At 40.0% G+C, this 24,673-nt stretch overlaps 1 protein-coding gene across 2 annotated transcripts in view; it reads left to right on the top strand.

The window, feature by feature from the left end:
* Positions 1–303: 303 nt before the first annotated feature.
* Positions 304–24,673, top strand: part of ZNF804A (zinc finger protein 804A) — a 153,120-nt gene continuing 128,750 nt past the window's right edge. Inside the window, exon 1 of one of the 2 annotated variants that reach the window (XM_074829662.1) lies at positions 304–465. In XM_074829662.1, coding sequence (XP_074685763.1) covers positions 355–465 — 111 coding nt within the window. In that variant the 5' untranslated portion in view covers positions 304–354. The remainder of the gene's footprint in view (positions 466–24,673) is intronic. The other variant, XM_074829663.1, reaches the window with a different exon arrangement.

The following is a 24,673-nucleotide window of genomic DNA, read 5'->3' as shown; positions in this document are numbered from 1 at the left end:
TGTGACAGATGTCCTCCTCTGACAGCTCTCGGTATCAGCCCAGTGGCTCCCTGCCATTGGCTCAGTGCAGCCGACCGGCAAGGCTGCTCGCTATAATAACACTATGCCCACCAGAGGCGGCAGCTCAGACGGCTCCGCCGCGGCCGTGCCGCCGCTCCTCCCCCGGCAGCCAGCGCCGCGCCGAGCCTGAGGGGCTCCCCCCCGCCCCCCAACCCCGCTCCCCGCCCCTCCGCCGGCCGCCGGTGCCGCACATGCCGCGGGGCCCCGCCGGCCCCGGCCCTCCCCGCCGAGCCGAGGCCGGCCTGAGCGCCCCGCCGCTGGCGGGGAGGCGGCCCCGGCCCCGTCCCCGGCCCCATGGAGTGCTACTACATTGTCATCAGCTCCGCGCACCTCAGCAACGGGCACTTTCGCAACATCAAGGGAGTTTTCCGAGGCCCCCTCAGCAAGAACGGGAACAAAACTCTGGTAATGGCTTCTTCTCTTGCCTCCTCCTCCTCCCCTCGCAGCCGCTCCGGCTGAACTGCGAACCGCCGCGTGTCCGTCGCCGGGGGGTGCCGGCCGGTTTCTTGCGCGGTCGGCGCTGCCCTGACCGCCGCGGGGATGCGGCGCCCGCGGCTCCCGCCCGCCGGGCTCCCCGCCTGGCCGGGGGGGCTGTGCCCGGCTCCCCCTCTTCTCCGGGGCAGCCTGCGCGGCCGGAGGGTGGGCGCTGGCCCGTCCTTGCCGGGCTGGCTGCGGAGGGGGAGGCTGCGGAGGAGGGAGAGCCCGGAGACCCTTCCCGGCGGGGAGCTGCAGGGCTGGGGCTCCCCCGTCCGCGGCCCGGGAGAGGCGGCGGCGGGCGGGCAGCCCTCGGCGGGGAGGGCTGCGGCTGGGTCACCGGGTGCTGGGTCAGCGGGGGGTCCTGCTGGGTGAAGTGAAGGAGGGACCCGAAACTTGTTTGCTTGAGGTCTGAGCTGCTTGGGTGCAGAGGTTCATTCGTTCGAGAATAGCTTCAGAAACAGTATACGTTGGGGTTTGCTGGTTGCCAAGTTTTTTTAAAAGCAGAACTCTGGGTTTGAAAGAAATTGATGGGTTTAGGCAATTTGTCTAGATACTCCGGAAAGTCTGTGCAGGCTATTAAAACTGTTTCTGTATGCGCGTGCCATACTTTGATATCTGTACACCTATTGGATTTCCTATGGTTTTTGCTGACTCGTTTGGACTCGCTTCGCTACTATTACTGAACTTTAATGGAAGAGTTATGACGCGGTAGTATCGGCAATACATGTGCTCTCCTGCCCGTTCAGCTAAGAGGGATGTAGGATAACAGCAGGCTGGGTGAGCTGCATCACGTAGCATCTCAGTCACGGCACAGCAAAGTGTGGACAGATGTCTGGAGAGTAGGATGGAGCTGAAAGAGGGGCTTAGCTGTGTTGTTTATCGCTCTCTCCCATCGCTGTCTTACTCCGAAATCCCCTTTGGAGGAGATGGAGCAGAACTTACCACGTTCTTGTTCCCTCGAATGCACGACCTATATTGATGGGGAATTTACTAAAGTACTTAACATTTACTACAGTTGGCAAGCTTGCAATTTCTCCCTAAATAAAGAGATTAAAGCAAGTCTGAGCCAAGTCATAAAAATAGTAACTACTACGAGAGAATCTGAGGCAGATTTTTGGACTGTTTCAAATGTAAAGTTCCTGCTTTCACATTGTAAATCTTACCATAATTTTATTTGCTGTGGATTCTGCGTATTTTTCTGTTCGGGATTACACTCTTGGAATTTTAAACAAGTAGTTGTAGTATCCATGAGATGGCAATATGCATATAGTATTTCACTCTTACAGTTGTGAAACCAAGACCTACTGTAGAAATATTTGGTACACTTTAAATAATTGCACGATACATTGCCTTCTTTCTACTGAACAATTTCAGTAAAGATGCATTTGGCAGGACTGAGAATGCTCTGATGTAACGTTTGGACTGTGTATTATCTTGCAATTCATAACTGACTCTGCTTCAATAGCATTTTGTTCTTGCCTTTTAATTTTTTCCCCCCCCTTTGGCAAAAAAGCAGCCATGTATTCTCAGTGTTCCTGATTGATTTATTTACTGGTAAAAACATTAGTGACCAAACTTATGTTGGGGAAGACTGGTGTTGACTTAAAATTCAAATAAAGATATTGCGTAGGCTTTGAAACACTCTTACTCTGGAAAGAAATTTAACTCAACCTTGCTCTTCAGTGAGATGGATGTGAGGGGAGGAAGGATAGTATTGGTTGTGGATTTGCCATGAGAAACCTTACCTTTCAAAGCTTTTGTTGTGGGCAGCAAGCATGTAACTCAAACTTTTTGCTGGGTTAAAAAGGGAGAGTTCTTGATGTTGGCTCTGTGGACAGCAAAATGAAGTCCTTTACTATGAAATAAATGCTGTGTATGTAGACATCAAGACTTTTATTTATGTTTGATTTTTAATTTGAAAGAGCTGAAGATACCATTGGGTTGTGATACAGGGTGATTGGATAGTTCAGACTAATAGTTCTGAGGCGCTGAAGTACATTTCAACCAGCTTCTATGGGAAAATCAAATGTTATGTCATTTCAGAGGATCAGTCGCTTTCGCTGTAAATAGTCTTTCAAACTTAAAAGGATGAAAAGCTTGATTAATACAAAGTAGAATATGTCTTTGGAAGTTCTGATAAGAATGTATCCTTTTAATAGGCTCTTGATGTCTTCCATCCTAGAATAAGACTAGGAGATGACTAAAACAAACTACAATTTGTGACTCTAAAAACCAGAAATATTTTGGAGCTGCTCTGTTTCAGACATACCTTTCTATTTTGCTGTAAAGCATTCAGCCTGTCTCCATCTATGCTCCAAGCTTTCTAAAATCCCGGCTTCCTTGTAAACTGAGGAGAACGTGAAAACAGCCTCTGCTTGTACAGTGTAGAAATGCTTCTGTGCAAAAGTTAGGACATTTATTAAGCTTTGCTTCTCTTGCAGAGTTCTGCCATTACACTCTATCTAGAAAGAAAGATGAGCACATAAACTACAGTAGAATTTCACAACAAGTAGGAAAGTGCTGGTCCTAGTCAAATGATGAAGTTGTGGTTTCAAGATGATTTCATGTAGTGTATCTTCGTACCCTGAGCTGGTTAGGTTTCAGGGGAGGAAGGTCCTTAGAGCTTTTGGCTACTGTGCTACCCTGGAGTGACCTGGTATTCACCTGCAACTCATCTTTTTTGCCCTACTCTTCCAAGACAGGCCGTTGAGAAATACTTTTCCCTGACTGTCCCTGCAGGTGATCCTTGCGTGTTCATCCTCTGCCCATGTCCTTTTTCACATAGAATTAGTCATTTAAAGCTTTATGAAGTTTTGGTTCAAAGCTCCCAGAAGGCAACAGGAAGAAGGAGCTACAAACCCTTGCTCGCCTAGTAGGGGACAGGAAGCACAAAGCTTTGTCCTTCCAAAAATGTATTCCTCAGTGGAGAACATCAGAGTTATTTTTTGATGAAAAAGATGAAATAATATTGCCTGGGTCCCAGTCATGGCCTTTTTCTAAGTCATATCTAGGCCTTTTTCTAAGTCATATCTACCTGTAATGCCTACTGAGTGCAGGGCTTTGAGATGGGGTTATTTGGGAGGTGGAGGGAAATGGGTGAGGGATGAAGATATGAGGTAGGAGAGGGAAGGGAAGGCCATGGTTCTGTTCCGCAAAGTAAGATGTATGGGGAAAACCTGACCTTGCAGATAAGTGAAAGGCAGAAGAGGAAACAAAGCAAAGGGTGGATTTGGGCAAACTGAGAAAAGAGGCTACCATAAAACCCCACTTTAATTAAGTAAGAAACAATTCCTTGTTAATGAACCTTCAGTGAGATGGTGGGGGAAACTGAAGGAACATGTATCTACGTCCAATTCTGGGTGTCCGATGGCACAGCTTTGCACAGTACACGGGGTGACTGTTTGGTGTGGGTAGGGACCGTTACCCAATGATAATCTGCTGTTCCTTATCAAGAAAATAAATCGAAATTATGTATTGATGGGAAACAGACTCAGCACATGTGGAAGAACAGCATCCAAACTCCTAAAATTCTTTCAGAAAATGCAGCAGTTTGGTTAAAAGAAATTGATGGTATTTGGGCTGTTGGATAAGGCTTTATCCTCTCCCATTGCAGTTTCTACTGTCTGAAATATCCTTCAAATAGATACGGTCTCATAACGATACCTAATCTACTACTGGAGTGCTCTGTGGCAGCTCTTTGGAAGGGATTTTTTGTTGGTGGAGTGCTGTTGCAAGTGAACCAACTGCTGTCTGGTGTTTGTGTGGCAGATGGTTTTCGAACAAGAAACTCAAAGTGTTCCATGTGGGTCAGTAATATGCAATGATGTTGAAAATTTCTGATGCTCTTTCTGCATTTTTATGTAATATTCCTTATGCCTTGGTGTTTTAATCAATGAATATTGTCCATTTCTTGTCAGGGTTGGTTCATACCTGGTGACTTTGAAGCTTTTCCCATGGCTGTTCTTTTTAGCAGTAGCAGTTTGTAGAAATTTGTTTCTACAAACTCTTTCTTTTGCCCATGGATCTCCTGAAGTTTCAACGCACTTACTGTGTTCTTTTTTTATGCCTTATGTTATTGATGTCAAATTACACTAGTCTTTCTTTGTAATTCATCTTCCTTGCTGTGGCTGCTGTCTTGCAGTTTGTAATCTTAAAAAGTATTGAAACTTGTATGAAAAAATAGCTCTCTGGAGGGAGAAATCAGTTGCTTGGAGTCACAACCACAGGTGATTTGCCAAATCCTTAAAATGTCTTTCAGAATATAAACCGAACCATTTTAAGGCATTATCCTAGTTACGTGTACGATTTCTGGTGGGTCAGCAAGAGAAGTGGTCTTCTGAGACCAGTCTTGGTCTTCTGAGTAGCTGCCACATGGGTGGGGACTGAATATCAGCTATTTCGCCCTGAGATATGCCACTTGTATAAACGGCTCTGTTTCTGTTTCGTTGAGATTTTCAGTGATGGAGAACTGGCCGTGTAGGGCTCGTTTACTTCTTTTAATTGGACAAATATATTTTTTCTGTTGGTGATCAGAATGAGTAAGGTCCTATTTCTTGCCCAAGGCTGTCAGTGAAAAGTTTAGACCTTTATATGGTAGAAAATTCTACTGTAATTCTAAGTTGAAGTGTCTTGTTGATACTGATAGAAAGTAGGTAAGATCAAAAATTTCCTCGTAAGTGGTTGGATAAAGGACTGTAGTTTCAAATGTACTGAACACAGAAATCTATTACTGTGTATAACAATAACCTTGATACATGCACATATATATGTGGATTTATACTTTGTTTATAAATATATACACAGGGGACTTCAGGAGTAGTATTGAAATAGTGGTCCCCAGCTCCAAGGGAGGCAGGCACAAGTTACCTCAAACTGGAGTCAAACTCTGACCTTGTGGTAAGCCTTGTGGAGAGGAAGATCACATGAACTTCAGGTGGCTGTCATGTCGTACAGCTTCATGCCTCCCAGTCAGCTTGGACATGGATGCAGGGAGTGCATGTTGAGCTGTAAAATGCAATACAGGTACAGGGCTGTCTAAAAAGCTGTTGGATGTTTATTTAGATCATCTTTTATTAATCCAGTTGTTTGTACAGCTATCTTGCCTCAGGTTCATTGTACAAAACTGCTTTGAATTTTTATTTATATACCTCTGTGTGTGTATATAAATACTTCTATATAAAAACTTATTTTAGAAGTCCTAGTGGTTAGTTCTGCTTTTATAAAAACTCCATGGAGTTTATATACTGCTACGCTAGTGTCTTCTGAAAACGTCGTCTGTTGTTCAGGCTGTTTGTTGTCTTTAGTTCTTTTACAGTTTGTAGAACATTTTTGTGTTTCTAGATCAACTAAAGTAAATGTTGTGGTGGACATAAATCTATTTTATGAGAATTTGTATTACAAATGTCTATACTCTGCTACAGTAAGAAAGCAGTAAACTACCTGTAAAACAGTGTAAAACAGCTGAAGCTGTTGTACTTCTGCATGATCAGGTGGAAATGTCTGCTGATTTCAGGCTAATTCATATGTAAAATAAACAATACTTAACATAAGTTTATTTTAAATACCGGTAAAAACAGGTCCATATTGTATATTGCCAGTAGCTGAGGGTAATTTTAAAATTATGTCTTATACATGCAGAGTTTAATAAAACTATTTCCATGTATTGGTTTTCATCTTTAGCCTTGCAGAGTTTGTAGGGTAGAGTTGTTAGGCTAGAGTTATATTGGTTAAGGGAGAAAAATCACCTGTTGCTTTCATTGGTGGTTTGTCCCCTGTGGATCTGCTGATATCTTTGGCATCTCAGCATGCTCATGACCTGAGTTTGGAACTTGAAAATGTTCGTATCTTTTCTATGAGAGATGAAAAGCCCTAACTCATTAAAATGACAAAACAAATTCTACCTAATTTAATTTGAATAGTTAATCAGTGACACTTAAATCATGATTGAAAAGCAACTACTCAGAAGACAACAAAATAATTTGGTAAAATGGAAGTAACAGTACAATCATATCTGTATTCTACTTCTAGAGTTCATTTGTATGAATGCAAGTGACTTTTTAATAAGGCTATTGGTAATAGTACTGATTCAAAACATCATCACGGGGTCGTTTTGGTGAGCAAACAGGAGGCTATCACAATTTCGGGTGCATTTCCAGAGCAACTCTGAGAGGTTGCAAGTCTCATGCAGTGAGATGCTGCACTCTCATGTCCATCAGACTATGTATGAGTGCATTGTCTGGTCCAGAAAATAATAGGAGCTGGAGTCCAGTGTGCAGCAGATTTAAACTGGGACAGCTTCTGATTCAGAGCTACTACTGAGGCAGACTTTTGTACTGTAAAAGCTTATTAAATGCATGGTAAACTTCAAACACATCGGTATTCTGTTGAATGTAATTAGACTATTACCATGGTTAAATTAGTACACTTGTTTAGTTTTTTCAGATCAAGGCCTTAAAGAGTAAGTCTGAGGAGAGCCTTTGCCTTGAATATTTTCTGATGTAAATATCCGTAGCAATCTCATAGCTCAGAGATACATAACATTAATTTTAACACGTTGCCCAAACTGGGAAGCAGCGTTGCTAACATGTTGTTTTAACATATTGCTAACTAGAAAACAGCAAGTTGGCTTCTGTATTTTCAAAACAACACATATTTTTGGATTCATTAAACTTATTGAACCTTCTCAAGGTGCAGGCTGCAATTCTGAAAGTCTCACCTTTCCTGTAGGCTGTGGGAACATGTGGGGTTTCTGACCTTCCTATCATCAGGGATTCACCCTGATGAAGAAAATAGTTAACTGTGAGGAGCACATCTAGAGGACTCTGAGTAGTAGCCTTTTAGTTTAGCACATTGGGTTTTCAGTAGAACTTGAATAAGTAACTGTAAGATCTTGGATGCCCCTAACTGGTGACAATTACAATATCCCCTTTCTTGAATGGTACTTAGGCATTCCAAGAGGAACAATTAATCTCTGCAAAAATCAAAGCTATTGAATAGATGCATCTTGAGATGTACCGATGGACTAAGATAATACCACAAAATCAATCCAGAGCATTTTCTATTATTTAATATCTTAATGCAGTTATTAATGATGGTGGCTGTATTTGTAGCATAGATTCTTTAACATTGCCTGGTGGTGGTGGTAGAAAGTGCGTTGGTTTTTTTTGTTTGCTCACTTGGATTCAAATGTAAACATGGGAGAAGGAATAAGCCTTCCTAATGTAGCTCATCTGGCCAATCCCTTATAAACAAATAGTAGTCAGACCCTTTTATTTTTCTACATATTTTCAGAGCGAAAACAAACGTTTTCCTCCAGCATTCTTGAGAGACTGTTATATGATGAGCTGTGACTTAATATTGTTTGAAAACCCCCAAAGTAAACAAAACAACATTTACGCACAAGGAGGCACGATATTTGTCATGTTTAACCTTGTTTTTTCAACAGAGATAAGAAACTGCCTGAAGGCATCAGGAAACTGGAATTTTAAACTCCTAGTGTAATTAATATATTTTGTTAAAATATGTTTATGATTCCCTTCCTCTGAGGACTAGCCATGGCAGGGGTACAGATTGGGCAGAGGGTTTAGTTTTTCCCTTGGCAGAAGATGTTTGTTCTGAACCATCTGAGTTGTGTGCGAACACGAATTTCTTTGAAACCCTATTTTTTTTTAATTAGTTCAGATAGTGAATTTCCAAATATTTTCAATATAGAATTTTAAATGGTGGTAGTTATAGTGTGGTAGGAAAGGAAATGCAGATTCTTCCCCCACAGGTCTAAGAGCAAATCCTCAAATAAAACCTGGAGAGTAATCTCCAGATCTCCCGCCTGGCATTGCTCTCCGCATTGCATGCAATAAAGAACAGGATTTTGACTTAAAATTCTTGAAACGCCTTGGAAGAGGTTTAGACTTGGTTTGAGGAGCTGAGAGCGTTGTTTTTCTTCTTTAGTATCTCATCGATATTCTTGCTTTGAACAAATGATTTAGGACTTGTCAGGCTTTTTGTCTGACGGTGCTGATTTGCATTTCTTTAAAATGAATTTTTTTTTTTTTTTGTGAAAATGATATATTTAGATAGACTGCTTTCCCCAAATAGCAAGTGATCAGGGTACCTCCTCTGGGACCCAGCTCAACTCAAATGTTCATGTAGCTAGATTTCTCACAGCTAGCATATAGCTTTATTACTTATATTGGCCAAATCTTGGTCAGGTGGTTCTCTTTTAAAACTTTGTAGTGCAAAATGTCTGGTAGAATTTGCCTCTTCACGTTATAGAAATAAGTTTCTGGACTAGGAAAACTGCTTCCTTTCTGGTTTACTGATAACATACTTTCACAGCAAATACAAATACAAATCAATGTGTCTGAGACCTGTGAGACTGTAATTTAAAAAAAAAAAAAAAAGTATTTTCTGTGTGTAGGTGTTCGTAAAGTATATGGATTTTTTTTCAATAAATACACTTACAACTTGATTTGAGTGGCAAAATCTAATAGTTCTTTTAGGGTATCTGTTTAAATAGCTCCAGTTTCTAAGTATTTAATTTCTGCTAAAAGTGTTTTTAACAGGAGACCACAATACCTATTACAGAATAGCTTATCAGCTATTACTTCATAAAATGGATTTTGGTAAAATGTCTGCAGTTGAAACCTGGGGACACTCTTGGGTCTGTGTAGGGTTCTGATGCATACAGCGGTCTAGTCGAGCAGTCCATGAAACAACCTGAGCCTAAATCTGTAAAGCAAAATGCCTTTATTTTGTTGTTTTTGTTTTAACTTGTCATTATTGAAATATATAATTATTTAGGGAAGTTTGCTTAAAGATGTTTAATTGTATGTTTGGTCCTGCCTCATTGTCCACGCTATTCTCTCGTGTGATACAGCCAACTGTTTCCAAAGTTGTTCACTTCAAGCCTTGCTGCTCTCTAACCTTGCCTGTCCCAGGCTCGCCACGTAGCTCTTAGGCTGTTCCCAATTCGCAGGTTTGCTTTCTGCCTTTTCGGCAACGCTGCTAGGAAAAAACCTGTAGTCTTCTAATCTCCTGTCCCGTTCACTTTTCTGTAACTTCTGGGTTGGTTGCTGGCGGTGCTGGGAAGGAGCAGCGGGGTGGCGATGAGGTGTGGAAGGGGAGGATGGGGAAGTGCCCTGAGCAGCACACGGGTACCAGCAGCAGGACAGCACTCTGGCTTTCTGCTCCCTGCGGTGTAAGAGTCGGTCAGAAGATCAGCATTGTCTCAACATTGTCATCAGGGACATGGACAGTGAGGTACCCGACAACGGCCTGTTTGGAGCGCAGCTGCCGACCCCTGGAATGGAATATGGTGCAAAGGCTCCTGAATGCAGAACTGTGTGGCACAGCCAGTGCTGTGCTGTTCTCCTGAGTACTGAACCGTGTGGTGCAGGCAGTGCAGTGCTGTTCTTTGGTGTCTGAGCCGTGCAGTACAAAGAGTGTTGTGCTATTGTTCGGTACCTGGGCCTAGCCAGAGCGGTTAGTGATAATTGCATAGCCATTGTCAAAAAGATGGATCGTGACTGTTGCCATAACACCGATGAAGAAATCATGAACCTCAGATGAACTTTGCTTCATTATAATACCAAAACACACCTCCTGGTTGAAGGTTACCCGCCTCTGAGACTGACCACACCTCGGACACTCCCCCCCGCGCACGCGCGATGGCCTTGCTCGAGAGGGGTGGAGATATGATAATTTAATTCTGAGAAGGGCGGAGACCCCTGAGGCAGAGGTGGAGCAAGGTGTGTTACTAAGCATAAAAGATTACTTCTGGACAACGAAAATTGGAAGCTTCCCCACCAAGGACCACGACGATCGACGACGCAGCATCAGCTGGACCCGGGACCGTTAGGACGTCGTGAGATCAGCGGTGGTAGCTATAACCTCTCTCCCTCTTCTCTCTAAAACTTAACTTTACTTTTCTCCTTTCTTTCACCCATCTCTAACTATCGCGTGCCTCTTCACAGGCAACCCAATAAAGTTTCACTGTTTGATTACTGTTATCCCCTTTGGTGTTGGTCACCTTAATTTTGCACCTTCGAGATCGTAGCAAACGAATCATCACGAGTCCACCGAGTGGACCGTGACATGCGGGCAAGGAGTAAGCGTGTCATCAGCTCCTGTGGCCTTTTCCAAAGGCAGGGAGGGGTTTAAATGAACTTGTGGACACAGTAATAAACTTCTCTGGACCAACAGAATTGAATTAATCAGTGAAGAAGTGAAGGTAACTAACTTTTACATTAAGGCTTTGATTTTTTTTTTTTTTTTTTTTGGTGTTAGCATTTTGGATAACTTGCTTTTATTACCTCCAAATACTAATACTGAGGAAAACAGAAACTCATAGGAGATACCAAAAAGGACTTACCTATTTTATTAATGCAAAACTAATTCTGCTGCCCTGCTTTTAACAGCATAGGAAGATGTTTATCTGGGTGTTAAGTACTGACTATTTAATCACCTGGTTTGGTTTCTAAATTTAAAAAAAATGACAAAGAAGTGGTATAAATAACTTTATACTGGAGATGTTGGGCTTCTTATGTGCTTGCAGCATAGCACAACTAGACTATCGTCTACAGTAGTGTTTTAAGAAGTGTTTTTACAAAATACTGTCAAAAGTGATATAAAGTTTAGGTTTGCTTAAAAGTGAGGCTGAAAACTTAATGTAATTACATAAAGAACATTATGTACTTTTACATCAGCAGTAAAAATCTGTTTATACACATGAAACATGTTTTTTCATAGACTTTTTTTAAAGCAAAATACACTTTGTGCTGCTTATTTATGATACAGTCTTAAAATATAGTTAGTTGATGCTTTAGAATACTCTCGAATTAGAAGTGGAATATACTGCTGAATAGATTTGGGGTTTGCTGGTTTTTTGCACTGATTTTCCTAATGGTAATGTTATTTCTGATAGTGTTAAGGAAAATTTTCTCTTATGAGGGAGAAAAGTCAACATAATATTTGCTTGTCCTTCTGCTGTGCAAATGAGCCACTAAATCATCTGACACCTGTTTGTTTGGCAAATAGCAAATGTGAGTGAACTAGCAGGTAGAATTAAGAATTAGAGATTAAAACAGTTTTAAAGGACCACTTCCAAAGATTTTTATGGAGTTGTGATACTAATGGCCTGTTGAATGGAGATAGGAGCTTGCTACCAACAAGATGTCAAAAATACTTGAGAGTTTCTTTATGAAACACCTTTGAGTGCTCGTGGGTATGCAAGTGTCAAGGCAGTGTAATTACAAAAACTGCTGAAACCTGGTAGCTGTAGCATTGTGCTGGCAACTGCAGGTGGTGATAGAGTGTGCCCAGAGTAGACCTGCTTTATAAATAACTGAGAAGGAAAGCAGTTTTCCAGTATGCTTGTATTTGAGAGGAAACTGCAGCTAGGTGTGTGAAGGAAACAAAAATAAGCAATCTATTTCATACAGAGAAAGGAAAAGTTACCAAACAGTTGCAAACAATTACTGTGACTAATGATAAGATGGAACTGGAGAAGGAGAATAACTATAGCTCAGGGACTGTTGTTTGCCTGGCACTGTCAGCGTATTCATGGTGGCAGTATCTGCCTTGTTTGTTCAGGTGCTTGCATTGAGAAATTGAGCAGACTTTGAGAATTTTTGCTCAGGCTCCTCTTAGATGTGTGCGGTAGGAGGCAATGGGCACAAGTTGGGTTATGGGAAATCTGATCAGCTACAAGGAAAAAAAAAAATGAGGGTGGTCAAGCAGTGGAAGAGGTTGCTGGAGAGGCTGTGGGATATCCATCCTTGGGGATGCTCAAACCTTGATGAGCAGCCTTAATCTACTTGGCTGTGCTTTTAAGCAAGGTGTAGGACTAAATGTCCCTTCCATCCTCAGTTAACGTTATGATTCCATGTTTGATCTGTAGGAGAGCAGCTTTTAATTTAATCTTCTGTCATGAGGATCCTTGGGGAGCAACATGTCCTGCTGGCGACCTTTAGGGACCCCTGGGTGCTCTTGGCTCACCTTGTCCCAGATGATGGCTGACTGGCAGGAGCAGTGTCTCCAATGACTTTCTCTGGGCAACTCCTAATCTGTCAGAAATACAGTGCTCGTTTCAGCCCCGAGTAACAAATAAATCAAATGCACCTTATGATTTCTTTTGATTTACTTATGATTTCTTTTTAGGGATTCCCAAGCTGAGTCATGCAATTTATAGTCAGTGACCCAACTTGTAATTAAGAATGATGATGAACTCAAACTTGTCCAAAGCTAATTCATATTTAGCTTTCACTCTCCACAAATCATATGCGTTATCAGCAGTATTTTATTGATTACACTTTTTCATATTAAAAATTGCTGGAGTATATAATCTTCATTTTGGAAAGGCTTTTAAAAGGTACTGAGGAACACTACTGATAGAGGAATTGATTTGTTGTCATTAGAACAGCATTATGCAGAGGAAAGAAGAACTCAAGCTGAGCATTTTCTAAAGGCATTGTATGCTGCACTCCTGCATTACTGGAGGTGCAGATTGTGGCAAAAAGGGGAAAAGTAAGGAACAAGCTGTAAAACTTATCTTCTTCAGCCCACAGAGCTCTTGCACTGTGGGATGGACAGTGTATACTTCTGTGGTTTGAATATTTACAGGAAATTGGTCAGGAAATTTTGCATCTTTTCATACAGTGGGTATGGTGTGCTTATGGGTTAATTTTGGGTTTTTTAAAATATTTATATACTTAGCTTATATTTTATATAATATTTATATATTATCTTAGATAAAATATTTTGTGTATTATATTTTTAATATATACTCTGTATATTCAGGCATATTGTTTAACATAGTGGTGTGTCATCATACTCATAGTTTGTGATTTATGTATGATTCTGAGGGAAGGCAGTGCCAAAGCTCTTTATCAGTGGCTGAATCTCTCTTTTCTGTAAGAGGGGGCTATTTCATACAGGCAGCCAGTTTCCAATTAATTGAATGGGACTGAGCAGAAGACCAACCTCGAAGAAGTTCCCATAAAGCAAATCTGTGCTTGTGAAGACTGTGCATGTTCTCCGTCATCCCCAGCACAAATAGCAGAATTTTTGAGCTTGCCTTGAAGTGCTCTGGTCGTTGCAGGCCAGATAGTGACTAATGCTGACTATGTTGTAGTCAAGAGACGAATGTTGGATTTATTTTCAAATCAGTTAGTAGAGTAACCAGAGCCATATATAATTGCTTTCTAAAAAAATCTGTCAGAAGTTTGATGCATAATAAATGTGAAAGCTACAATATGGAATAAATTATCAAATGGCTCAAGTTCAGTGTCTCTTTGAAGACTATGGGGGGGTAGAGGAAATCATACTTGTATTTTACACCTGCCAAATTGAATTACAGCAACAAATCTGTATAATTACAATTCAGAGACGATGATTTATTCTTGGAGTGTAGGTAATTAGAAGCAGGACTACACTTGAAGGTTCAAATTGGATTCTTAGAAAGAGTCCCTTACATGAATATGACCCGTACAAAAATCAGAGTTTTCATCTCTTCTATTTTAAGAATTTTGAATCATAAAGTGACTCATCCATTATTTCCTCATCTCTTCATCAGTGAGACGCACAAGAAATTGTTCCTTTGATTGTTTCCCTGCAAATGTGAAATCTTTACAGTTTCTTCTCTTTTCAATAGGCATTCATAAATCCAATTAACATTGATGAGTCTCACATGTGTGCATTGAGAGAAAAAAATGGACCTTTTGTCTTTTAAAGTATGTGTTTAACTGCAGAAGTAATGAAGAAAAAGCTTTTGGTGAATTACAGGTTACAAAGTCAGTAGCTTCTATCTCATTTTTGCAGTAGCTAACACATTGCCCTGGTTCTCTCTCCCCTGTCAAGGGCCCTTGTATGAGCTATAAATGCAGGATGAGCAGTGCTATCAGTGAAGTGGAGAGTGCTATTATTACCTTCAGTTCCAAGATTAATTACTAATAGGCCACATTTTCAACTGAATGGCAGGATTACAATAGGGTTAATGTGACTGTACTTCTGTCTCATGACATAACTCTATGGAAACAGAGTGAAAAGAAGTAAAAAATATTAATATCTCAGTGACCTATGAAGAAGCAATACTTAGTGTGCCTCTTCTTCAGAGATTCTCCTGTCATACCTCTAAAGAATAGTATTGATGTTGCAAGAAGTTGGTGACATTTTATATTATTCAGTTTTGTTTACTTGTGGGGGATTCTAAGAGCAGCTATGACTTTCCTGATGAGAGAGGAGGTCTTGATCAAGCTCAATGCTGTCAGCAAGTCAATGGGGTCTTAGTAAATTAAAGACCGACCTCTAGAAAAGCATCTGCTCCTGTTGCTTGCAAAACAGGCTCAACACTGGGAATTTTGCTTAATTTAATTCCTTATCTATTAATAACAACTTTCAATTACTGATTCAGGTATTGAGGTTGGTAAAGAAGATTTAAATTGAGGAAACACTTCCTTAAATTTGGCGGTGGGGAAGCTGGGGTGAGGGGCTCACAGCGGTGTCACGACCAACCACGATAGCCCACCACAAGTCCCACCATAGGTCCCACCATAGGTCCCCCCGCAGCCCCTCCACCACCCAAACCTGCTGTGTGCCCCCAGTACACCTCCTCAGTCACAGCTGACATGCAAAAAGGCTCCAAGGAGCTCATTGCAGTATAAATACACTGAAACCATATGGTCTATCAGAATCATAATATCACTTCAGAGGTTTAGAAATAGCATGTTTATTAGCTGTAATCACTCCAGAATTTTCATTTAAATGAATAGCCATAAGTACTCAGTATAGTTATATTTCCATACAAACCTTTTGTGCAGTTTGGTTCGGAATAGAAGGCAGCATCATTCACATCAAAAAAAGAATGGTAAAAGGCTCTTTGGTTGACCCCTGTGTCCGCAGCCATCTAGTAGGATCATGACTATACTTTCATGGAGGTGTAGATTACAACTCACGCCATGTAAGGTGATCTAATGTGCACATCTGTATAGGATGCTCTATGCCTTAAAATAACTGTTGTTGCACTTTTCTGTCAGGAAGCATTTCCTGATACTATTACTATTTTGCAACTGTGTTTCCTCTGCGTTATTTGAAGTTAAGCCCATTTTGTCCTGACTAATTACTGTCCCTCCTCGATGGTTACATCCTTTAGATACTTGTAAGCTGTAAGAATCCTCATTACTTGCATCTTTTCCAAGCTTGGCACGCTTAGCTGTTTTCCTCTTCATACATCAATTCCTCTAGTCTTGATTATGCTGTGGCTTTTTTTTTTTTTTGAACTCACTCCAGCGTTTCAACATAAATCTATCAAAATGGTTCCCAGTAGTCCATATAAAAGGTGAAATTAGAAGAATTCCATGGATGTTGCTAGTGGTTCCTTGATGTATAGATACTTGGGGGTGGATCGTGCAGTCTGTATTTATAGTGGCATGTGCTTATTCTATACATAGTCTTGCTAGCATCATTGGGACCACTCATTTCATCCTATTCTTATCACTTCCCCAATTCCCTCCTCCACTCATCAAATTCCTTGCCGCAAATGCAGCATTTGGTTATGGGTAGAGTTTATAGTTTTCCAGAGCCTTTAGTTGTGCTGTGACTTCTCTGTTGCCTTTGATGTATCAGATATAATTTTCAACTTCTCAGGAAGGTGCTTTGATAAATCCCCGATTATAACACTTGTAAGATAGGCTTGTTTGTATTTTGTAAGAATAATGTGATCCTTGCCAGGAGCTGACAGATTTATTTCCTTTCGCACTATTAATTGCTCAAACTTGTATATATATGTGCATATATATTTATACTTTCCCTTGTGAAAGAGCAGAATTAAATACTAAGTATTTCTGCACAGAGACATAAGTTTTATTTCTGACCTCTTTGTCTTTTAATCTTTGCCTTGTTCCCCCCCCGCCCTGTGTTCCCCCCCCCATCTGTGGGAAATCTACCTAGCTTGGTTAGCATTTTGCTGTTATCCTGCTCTGTGCAAACCTCACCTCAGTGGGTATGTCCATTTTCTGTTGCAGCTCTTTGACCTCCCAGTCCACTTTAGCTGACTCTTCTTACATGCTTTTTCTGGCTAGTGGTATGATCTGAAGCCACTAAGGATTTCTTTTGAAAAAAAAACCCATCAAATTTGCTCCTTTCACTACAAATATTTGGAAATACCTGCGTTGCGTTGAACTTAGATGTCGCTGTTGATTCTTATACAGTTGTACAATTCAATTTTCTCAACTTCACCATCCTGAATAGATTGGCATTCTCATCACTTACCATCTACCACGACTTCAGGTACTTCCATCATTTCTTCATAGACTGAATTTTTAAAACGACAGACATAAATTGAATGAAGTTGAGCTTCACAGCAGACAAATGCTAGTCACCAATACCCCTAAGTTAATTTTTACTTGTAATGAAACATGAGAGCCGTCAAGAAGTGTGTTTATTTAATCTGAAGAAGCATACTGCTTTTGCAACATCCATTTCCCAGTGATGCCATAGACTGCCAGGCTGCAGAAATACCTGTTATTGTCAACTTTTTCATAACAGGATTAGCTCTTACATCTGTCTGTTCTCTTTCACCCTCCATCTCTGCAGAGAAGTACAGGACATAACTTGCTGACATTTCATGTTATCTTGGTTCAGGGCAACTGTGCCATTTTCTTCTCTCTCCTCCTTCTTTCTGGGGCGTGGGGTGCCTGTGGGATGGGACTAACCTGCCAGCTGGGGTGGCATGGCTACCTGGCTTTCACTCTGGTTACAGTACCAAACTTGGCAATGAAAGGAAGGAAAGAAATCATAAAACTTTAAAATACAATGCTGACAAGTTAATATGCATGCTTGAACACTTTAAAAAATGAAATAAAATGCTGGGATGCCAGGATTGTCTGGTGAGCAATCATTTTCATGTCAAAGCTCTAGGTATGAGAAATACTTGAAGAAAATAAACAGATTTAGTGATTACTTTCCTTGACATTGCACAACAGTTATTGTTTTAAAAAAAGTACAGTAAACATTAGTATTTTATGTTTCTTGCTGCCTTTCCTATTCCCCTGTTCCATTTCTTTTACATCCATCATTTGGAGGGTTGGGGGCTGCCTATGACTACGTTACTTGTAATTGAAAAGGTGATTTGCTAAATGCAATTCTCTGTTATAGTCTCTGTCTTCTTTAATGTCTGTCTGTCCCATGTTCCTGCTTTGCTTTTCTTTCTCACGTGCTCTTTTTTGAATTTTTTCCTTTCTGCCTATACCTAATGCTAATTTCTTTCCTTTTTGTATATTTTGAGCTTCATTCCATTTCACATCCCAAATCTTTGCAAATTATTTCTCAAAACCAATTTTAGAACTAGATTAACTCACTTTGGTCAATCAGAAAATGAGAATTCAAGCCCAGAGCTTTTGTTTTGACCTTTTTTTTTTTTTTGGTTAGAAGTAAAGAAGCATTTTTGATTATGTTGTAAGAATAAGGTCTCTAATACAGTCTTAATTGCTTTGCTCATTAATTTGTTAGATCTGGTACAGATTTAATGATACTGTTGCAGCTGGCATTTAGCTGATTGGAAGAACATGACCATTTTTGTATTTAGACATTGCAAATGAGAGAATGGTAAAACTGGTTTATGCTACTCTATTTCACTGCTTGTATTACTCCACATTTGTTCTTGTGAGCAGTTACAAGTGAGAAAAATCCTCATAAAGCCTGACTAGATGACAGAACTCAGTTTGTGTTTCTAAATGAGCACATGGTTATTACTATTATTTCTTTTGATAGAAACCGACTAGGACACCAGGGTGAGTGTTTGTGTGTGCACACGTAAGTATACATATATAAAATGTATTTTTAGGATCATTATTCCTTTTATAATAGGAACAGCATGATGAAGGCTGTATTCAGGTAGGCTTGAGTAAGCAGGGTGTGATCAGATGAAAATGGAAGAGATCTCTTGTAAAAATTTCTTGCAATAATGATCTTTGGTTTTCTTGGACAAAGACACAATGCTAAAACTGAAGTCTGTCATTTTAAACTGTCCTTCATCATGATGGTGAATTTGCCTTCAGGTCTGTAAGATAAAGACCTGAGCTGTTGTTAATAACAAAAATGTAAAGAAGTAATGAAAAACTGATTTTGAAGAAATGGGGAGAGAGTGTGGAAGCAGAGGAGGACTTGGCTGGTAGCAAAGCATATGGATTGCTTCAGTAGCATTGCTAGAGATGCTGAGGTGGGCTCAACTGCTGGTAGCTGGAAGAGGGCAGTGATCATACTGGCAGAAAGATGGACTTTCCAGAGAAGTCTGTGGCTCTCTGGCCGTTTCTTGAGCAGATCTCAAGGGCCTGTGGAAGCATGTAGCTTTGCTCAAGTATGTAACGAGCTATGTTGGGAATTGCTCCTTCTGTTTTACTTGTGAGCTACGTAAAGTCAAAAAGTCAAGAAGATACTAAAAAAGCATATACTGAAAATTTAATATTGCTGAAACTGTGTTTTCTGAAAGGCATAGTGAAATGTTTAAAACAAGATTGAGAAACTTCTGATTCCTCCTAACAGTCAAACCTCACTGAAGCTTTTTTGAACAGTTTCCCTTCTGCTTTCTCCAGCTCATCTCCCATAAGAACAGTCTCTCCAGATGACAATAATAATCAAATACTCTAATAAACATATGTATTGTAATTCAGTGCTACCTATGCATACACACGCATGTGCTTGCTGGTCTGTGGATGCGCATGGAAGAAGGTCAGCTGTGAGGAGTTCAGCACTCCTACGTGCTGTTCATCAAGCTGATGTTTGGAGTGTGTAGAAAAGCTAAATGGCTGGAAAGCAGCTATCTTGTTCAAAAAAGCCACTTAACGAGACATTCAGTGAGGAGGTAACATCTTTAAAAATATTTATTGCCACTCGAAGCCTGAAAAAGCAACTTTTTGAAATATTTAAAGACCAGCATCTTTCAGGAAAAAGCTGAGCAGTTCTTATGCAATAACGTTACTATCTTTTAATGTTACAATCACTCAACTGATAGGAAAAACATTTTTTGATTATTTTATACTTAAATCCACTAACTACCTGAAAACACAGTTTGTACTGAAATATATTAATTGGTTAAAGGTGTCAGATATCAGAAGAGAACTGGCTTCATTACACTTCATTAAGCATGTTAGAATAATAGTTGAATATGTTCAAATTGCAAGGCAGGCAGGGATCATGAGCCTTTCTAGCAGTTTAACATAGCACTCCTGACTCTCTTCATGTGAACAAAAAGTGGGGTTTTGGAAAGATTCCTGCTTATGTAGTGTATGTTTTGCTTGCTTAAGCTATATTAAATGTTAGTTTTCCAAATGTATGCAATAGATTTTCTGTTTCCTTTAATGTTGCCTGAATTTCAGAGGTAAATTAAATTAATCCCATGGTAGATTCATACATGCACTCAATCCTCTAACTGTCAAGCTTTTCTTGTTAGTCTTGGAAACATTTGTTTATCATCAGACTTAAGTTTTATGTATGGAGACCGAGACATGTACCAGTGGCTCCGATCTCATTCTTCCCAAAGCAAAGTGTCTGTCTTGTCTATCTCACTCATTTTCAGTGTTTGTAACAGCATATTACAAGTTGTCAGTAAGTGACAGCTTTTAAAATAGGGTCATGTCTTGCTTTTCCAATAATAAAATACACTGTGCGATACCTTGTATGGTCTGCTTTAACTGGACAGTGGTGACTGAATCACATGTTTATTCTGATGTTAGTGTTTAATATATATGTGTGTTTGGATATGTTATGTATATCTGACCTGTTGAATATCCTGAAGATTGCTCAGACTTCTACCTATCTCCACATGGCCTTCCATGCCAATGAGTGGGAATCAGAAGAGAGCTACTTATGCCTCCTATAGTACTAATTGGAGAATGTTTAAGTCAATCATGGCGATGTAGGAATGATCGCATTACCTTGGCTTAGAAATGTTACTCTGCATTATCTGAGCATGCTTTTAGCCTGAGAAACAATGAGTAAATCGATTCAGCTTAGCTTTCTTTCCTCCTAGGCCAAGCTAATTTGAATCACCTTATATTGCTTACTGTTAAGGGCAGGAATGAGGACAGCTGATGTGTACAACCTTGTGAGAAGTTGGGGTTGCCTGTTTGAGCCGTAGGAGCTTCACTGAGGTGGCTTAAGGTCTGTAAAATTATTTTTGCCAGCACCTGCATTATAATTAATTTCAGAGAGATACTGTAGTTTTGAAGTGAGTTGCCTTTCCCCCTTTACCATGTGTTGGTGTGATTTGCATGGCAGTGCTGGGACAGGTGAGCTAGATTGCTTTTGGAGAAAATGGAACTCCTCTCTGTGAGTCTACCAAAATATATGTTGAGCCATCAGTAAGGGTCCAAACCAATGGCTGGCCTTTGAATAGCTTTGAAATACATGCTTTGGATCTAGGGAATTGGAATAAATCTAGTCTGAAGTCAAGTCCCTGATCTGCTTGTGTACACGTTTGTTTACGCTAACTACATCAATATAGAGATGCATCCTCTGGTGCAATTTCTTTATACTGTAGACATGGCCATATGTCTGCATATAATGTAGACTGAGCTATTTCCAGAATCAGTATTTTACTCTATAACATGAAAGTGCAATTAGATATTATACTTACAATAATTATACTGTTTCCTTTGCAGTGTATGAGGTGATAAAGCAAGACAAGAATAAAATATTTCAAATTTTCATATTATGTGCTTGCGTGCAAACATTCTGTCTTGCACAGATGGGGTTAGAATAGAATAGAATTTCTTCCCCACATGGTTGGCACTGTCTGTTTTATTAAGTAAGGAGGCACAAGGGAAGCAGGTTTGTAGAGCAAGAGCGTCAAAACCCCAGTATGTGCAATGGGTGGACTTGAGGGCTTTTCCTTCCTGCTAGTTCTGATCCGCCCCAGTGGACTGAAAGGCCATTAGCAGGTGGAGTGCATTAAACAAGCCCTGGAGTACATTTTCCAGTCTCACTTGTGTGCTCCAGAACTTCTCCATGGTGTGAATCAAAACACAGTAAATGAGAGCAGTTGGGATGTCCGGAGGCGCAGGCTTTGGGAACTGAAGTACTAATGCAGACGCATCTGCTCATGAGCTCACTTCTGCCAAACAACATTTGCTAGAAAAGGGGGTTTGTTTTTTCAGGTGAGAGATTAAAGTATGAGAGAGGTTGATGCTATGTTTATGAAAGCCCATGATGTTTTTATTAAGTTAACTATATTTGCTCCTGGGTTTTCTTTTTCTCCAGCAGAATATTCATGTGTCCTTTGAAATTAATTGGTCTGCTCATCATTAAAATCAGTGGAGATATCATTTAAGTAAACACCCAAGAACTGAATTTGCAAGAAAAGTTCAAGCTCTTCCTGAGCATTTGAGGGCAGAATTAGTGCCACGTCCATCCATCCATGTTCCCCTTAGATTGTGTCCTTCTGGCTTCATTAGGAGCAATAGCATCAGTAGGAGGAATTACACCTTTGCTATCTAACCCTGCATTCTCCATTTTTTTTCACATCTTTAAGTAGTTTATCCTTTCTATTTCACTTTATTGAGCTACCTTCACAGACCAAAACTTGCGAGTCTCGCACTGCCTATGTTTAATTCCTAATCTCTTTTAATTTAGGGTTGTATGAGCTGGGCCAGAAAAACAAGGCACAATATTTGGAAAAGTTATTTAAAGATGGTTAAAACCTTAAATACTTTTTCATCTGACACTAGGCAGAATTTGTTGTAGAAGTTCAGTAATTAAGTCAAATCAGGTGCTGTGCTTCACATAGAGAAGAGTATCTTCGCACCGACTCAGCAGAGCTGCCCTCTTGCATTTCTTTAGCAGTTGTTCCAACATCACGGCATCAAAATAACTTAGTGCTTCTGTTCAGTCTCGCCTTGGTTCTGTTCACCTCGCCTTAGATCCAGACATCTGAAAGAGCATGGGGAAAAACTGATTTAGCTTAAAGATTTAAAAAAAATTAAATAAAAAAATTGGAGATAGTTCTGCTCTGTCTCTGGGACAGTGACTCTGGTGGACAGCTCGGGATGTCTGAAAGGTTTGTTTGCTCTTGCTCTGTCTTGTGCTGGTTATATGGCACTCCTCTGCGGTGGGACACGGCTGAGGCTTCCTTTGTCTGAGAAGCTCCTTATGTGGCCAAAGCAGTGTGTGTTACCTCTCTGAAGTACACTCTTGTTTCTGAGTCTCCTTCTCACTTTGGTAACCTGAATGGCAAGGGTTTCTCATCAAAGTTGATGACAAAATGTCTGTTGAGTTTGAGCTCCTCTCTGTGTTGTCTGTATGCAACTTTTTTTCCCTGATTATGTAAAATATGTGCAAGTGTTTGCAATAGATGATTAAATGTGTACTACGTGAACTTTTGGGACATTATTGCTCACCATTGTTGCAGCTAAATGCTGAGATGTGTATAAAAAGCTACAATAACTGTTAGAATATTCATGTTTTTATGCATTAAGAGATTTATATTTGTGTAATTAAGGAAGACTAATATCTCTGTAGATTTCTGCCTTTTTCAAAGAAAAACAATAAATGGCCAAGCATGTTTTGGGTATAGAAGTATTTTGCACAGAGTTTAAATAATACTATTTTCCTATGGAATGAGATACATGCAGGTCATTTGTATTTTCACTTGTATATATTTTAAATTACCAGGTAGCTAGGTTGGTAGTGATGCATTTTCCTGTTGTTACTGATGTATAACCTGAGCTGACAGCTCCGCTTAACAACTGGACATAATAGTCCTAAATGGGGTGACTGCTACCTGCATGCACTGGGTCCTTCTGTTCAGCTGGCATTTTGCCTCCCTAGAAATTGCTCAATAAAAATGGAGTAAAATATATGGGCACGTCTTAAAATCCCTACCGACTACCTTCCTTATTTCACCTCCAACATTTACTGTTGTTTATTGGCTCAATAATATTATCTGTGTAGTTAAAGTTAGGGGAAAAAAAAATAATTGACTTTTCTCAGTTGTAAAGAGATATGATCAAGCTAATTTTCAAATAGGTGTGTAAAGTAAAAGAATAATGTGCAAATTTTGATCTGAAGTTTAGTAGCAGTATAGCTAGAAACAGTCATTTATGAACAAATAATGTAGATAGAGCAGGGAGAAATACTGAGTTTTGAGATTGTCACATGAGCTGTAATTGCAGGTCTTGCTCATTTTTTAATAAAATAAGCTGAAACCAAACAAGACTTAATTCCTTTTGGCTTCAGTAAATATTGTGTGGGGTATAACTGTACATTTCCAGTGCAAAGCCAGGGGTAGCGCTGTATATTTCAGAATATTTTGGTAAAAGTGTGACCGTTTTCTGCCACTTGGCATAGGTATTTTGAAAACCTGAGTTTGTTTTTTTTTTTTTTCCCCCTTTTCTGTTTCTAGTTTTAGATTTTTATGGAAAAAGACTCGTGACTGGACTCGCTTTTGCCAGGTACATCCAAGCAGTATTAGTTGGCTCTTAGTCAAAGAGAGCATAAGGACAAGAGCAGTTCAGCACAGCTGGGTACGGGAATGGGAAGCCAAAGCCTGGAAATAGCCATTAGCCATGTCCTGGCAGGCGAGAGCGTGAATCAGATGACTCCCAGGCAGGGTGGGAGGGTGCTGCAGCATCTTTGTTGCATGACATTGGAGAAACCTTGAGCTGATCTAATTTTCTTTGCCAAAAAGTGGTTTATTAAAAGTAGGGTAGTTTTTTTGTACTTTTGTACTGCGGTTTCTTGCGATTCAGATAGCAAAGTCCTGTAATTGAAATGAAGTTAACTTTAGTCTGTATCCTGAATACATCTGTTTGATATTGGTAGAGAAGATAATTAGAGAAAAACTAATGAAGTTTGTTGCTTTGTATTTTTTTATGATCTTACTTTGGAAAAAATGTATAATAAATGCTCTTCCCTGCTGCCCTCTTCTCTCCTGCTCTCATCTATTTCATTTCAAAGATGCAAGTATATTTGAGAGGAGATTTTTAAATTATTTTTTTTAATACTTTGAGATAATTCTGAATATTCATCTTTTCTATCGACTGGACTCTAATCTTCTTAAATACAAGTTTTGATTAGAGCATACAGATATATGAAAGGCACAGGATCTATTTAAGCAGCAGACCCCAGCTTAATTTTCTTTGCGTCTCCC

Source organism: Strix aluco, chromosome 6 (genome assembly GCF_031877795.1).
Source record: "Strix aluco isolate bStrAlu1 chromosome 6, bStrAlu1.hap1, whole genome shotgun sequence".
Lineage (NCBI taxonomy): Eukaryota > Metazoa > Chordata > Aves > Strigiformes > Strigidae > Strix > Strix aluco.
This window is presented reverse-complemented; position numbering and strand designations above follow the sequence as displayed.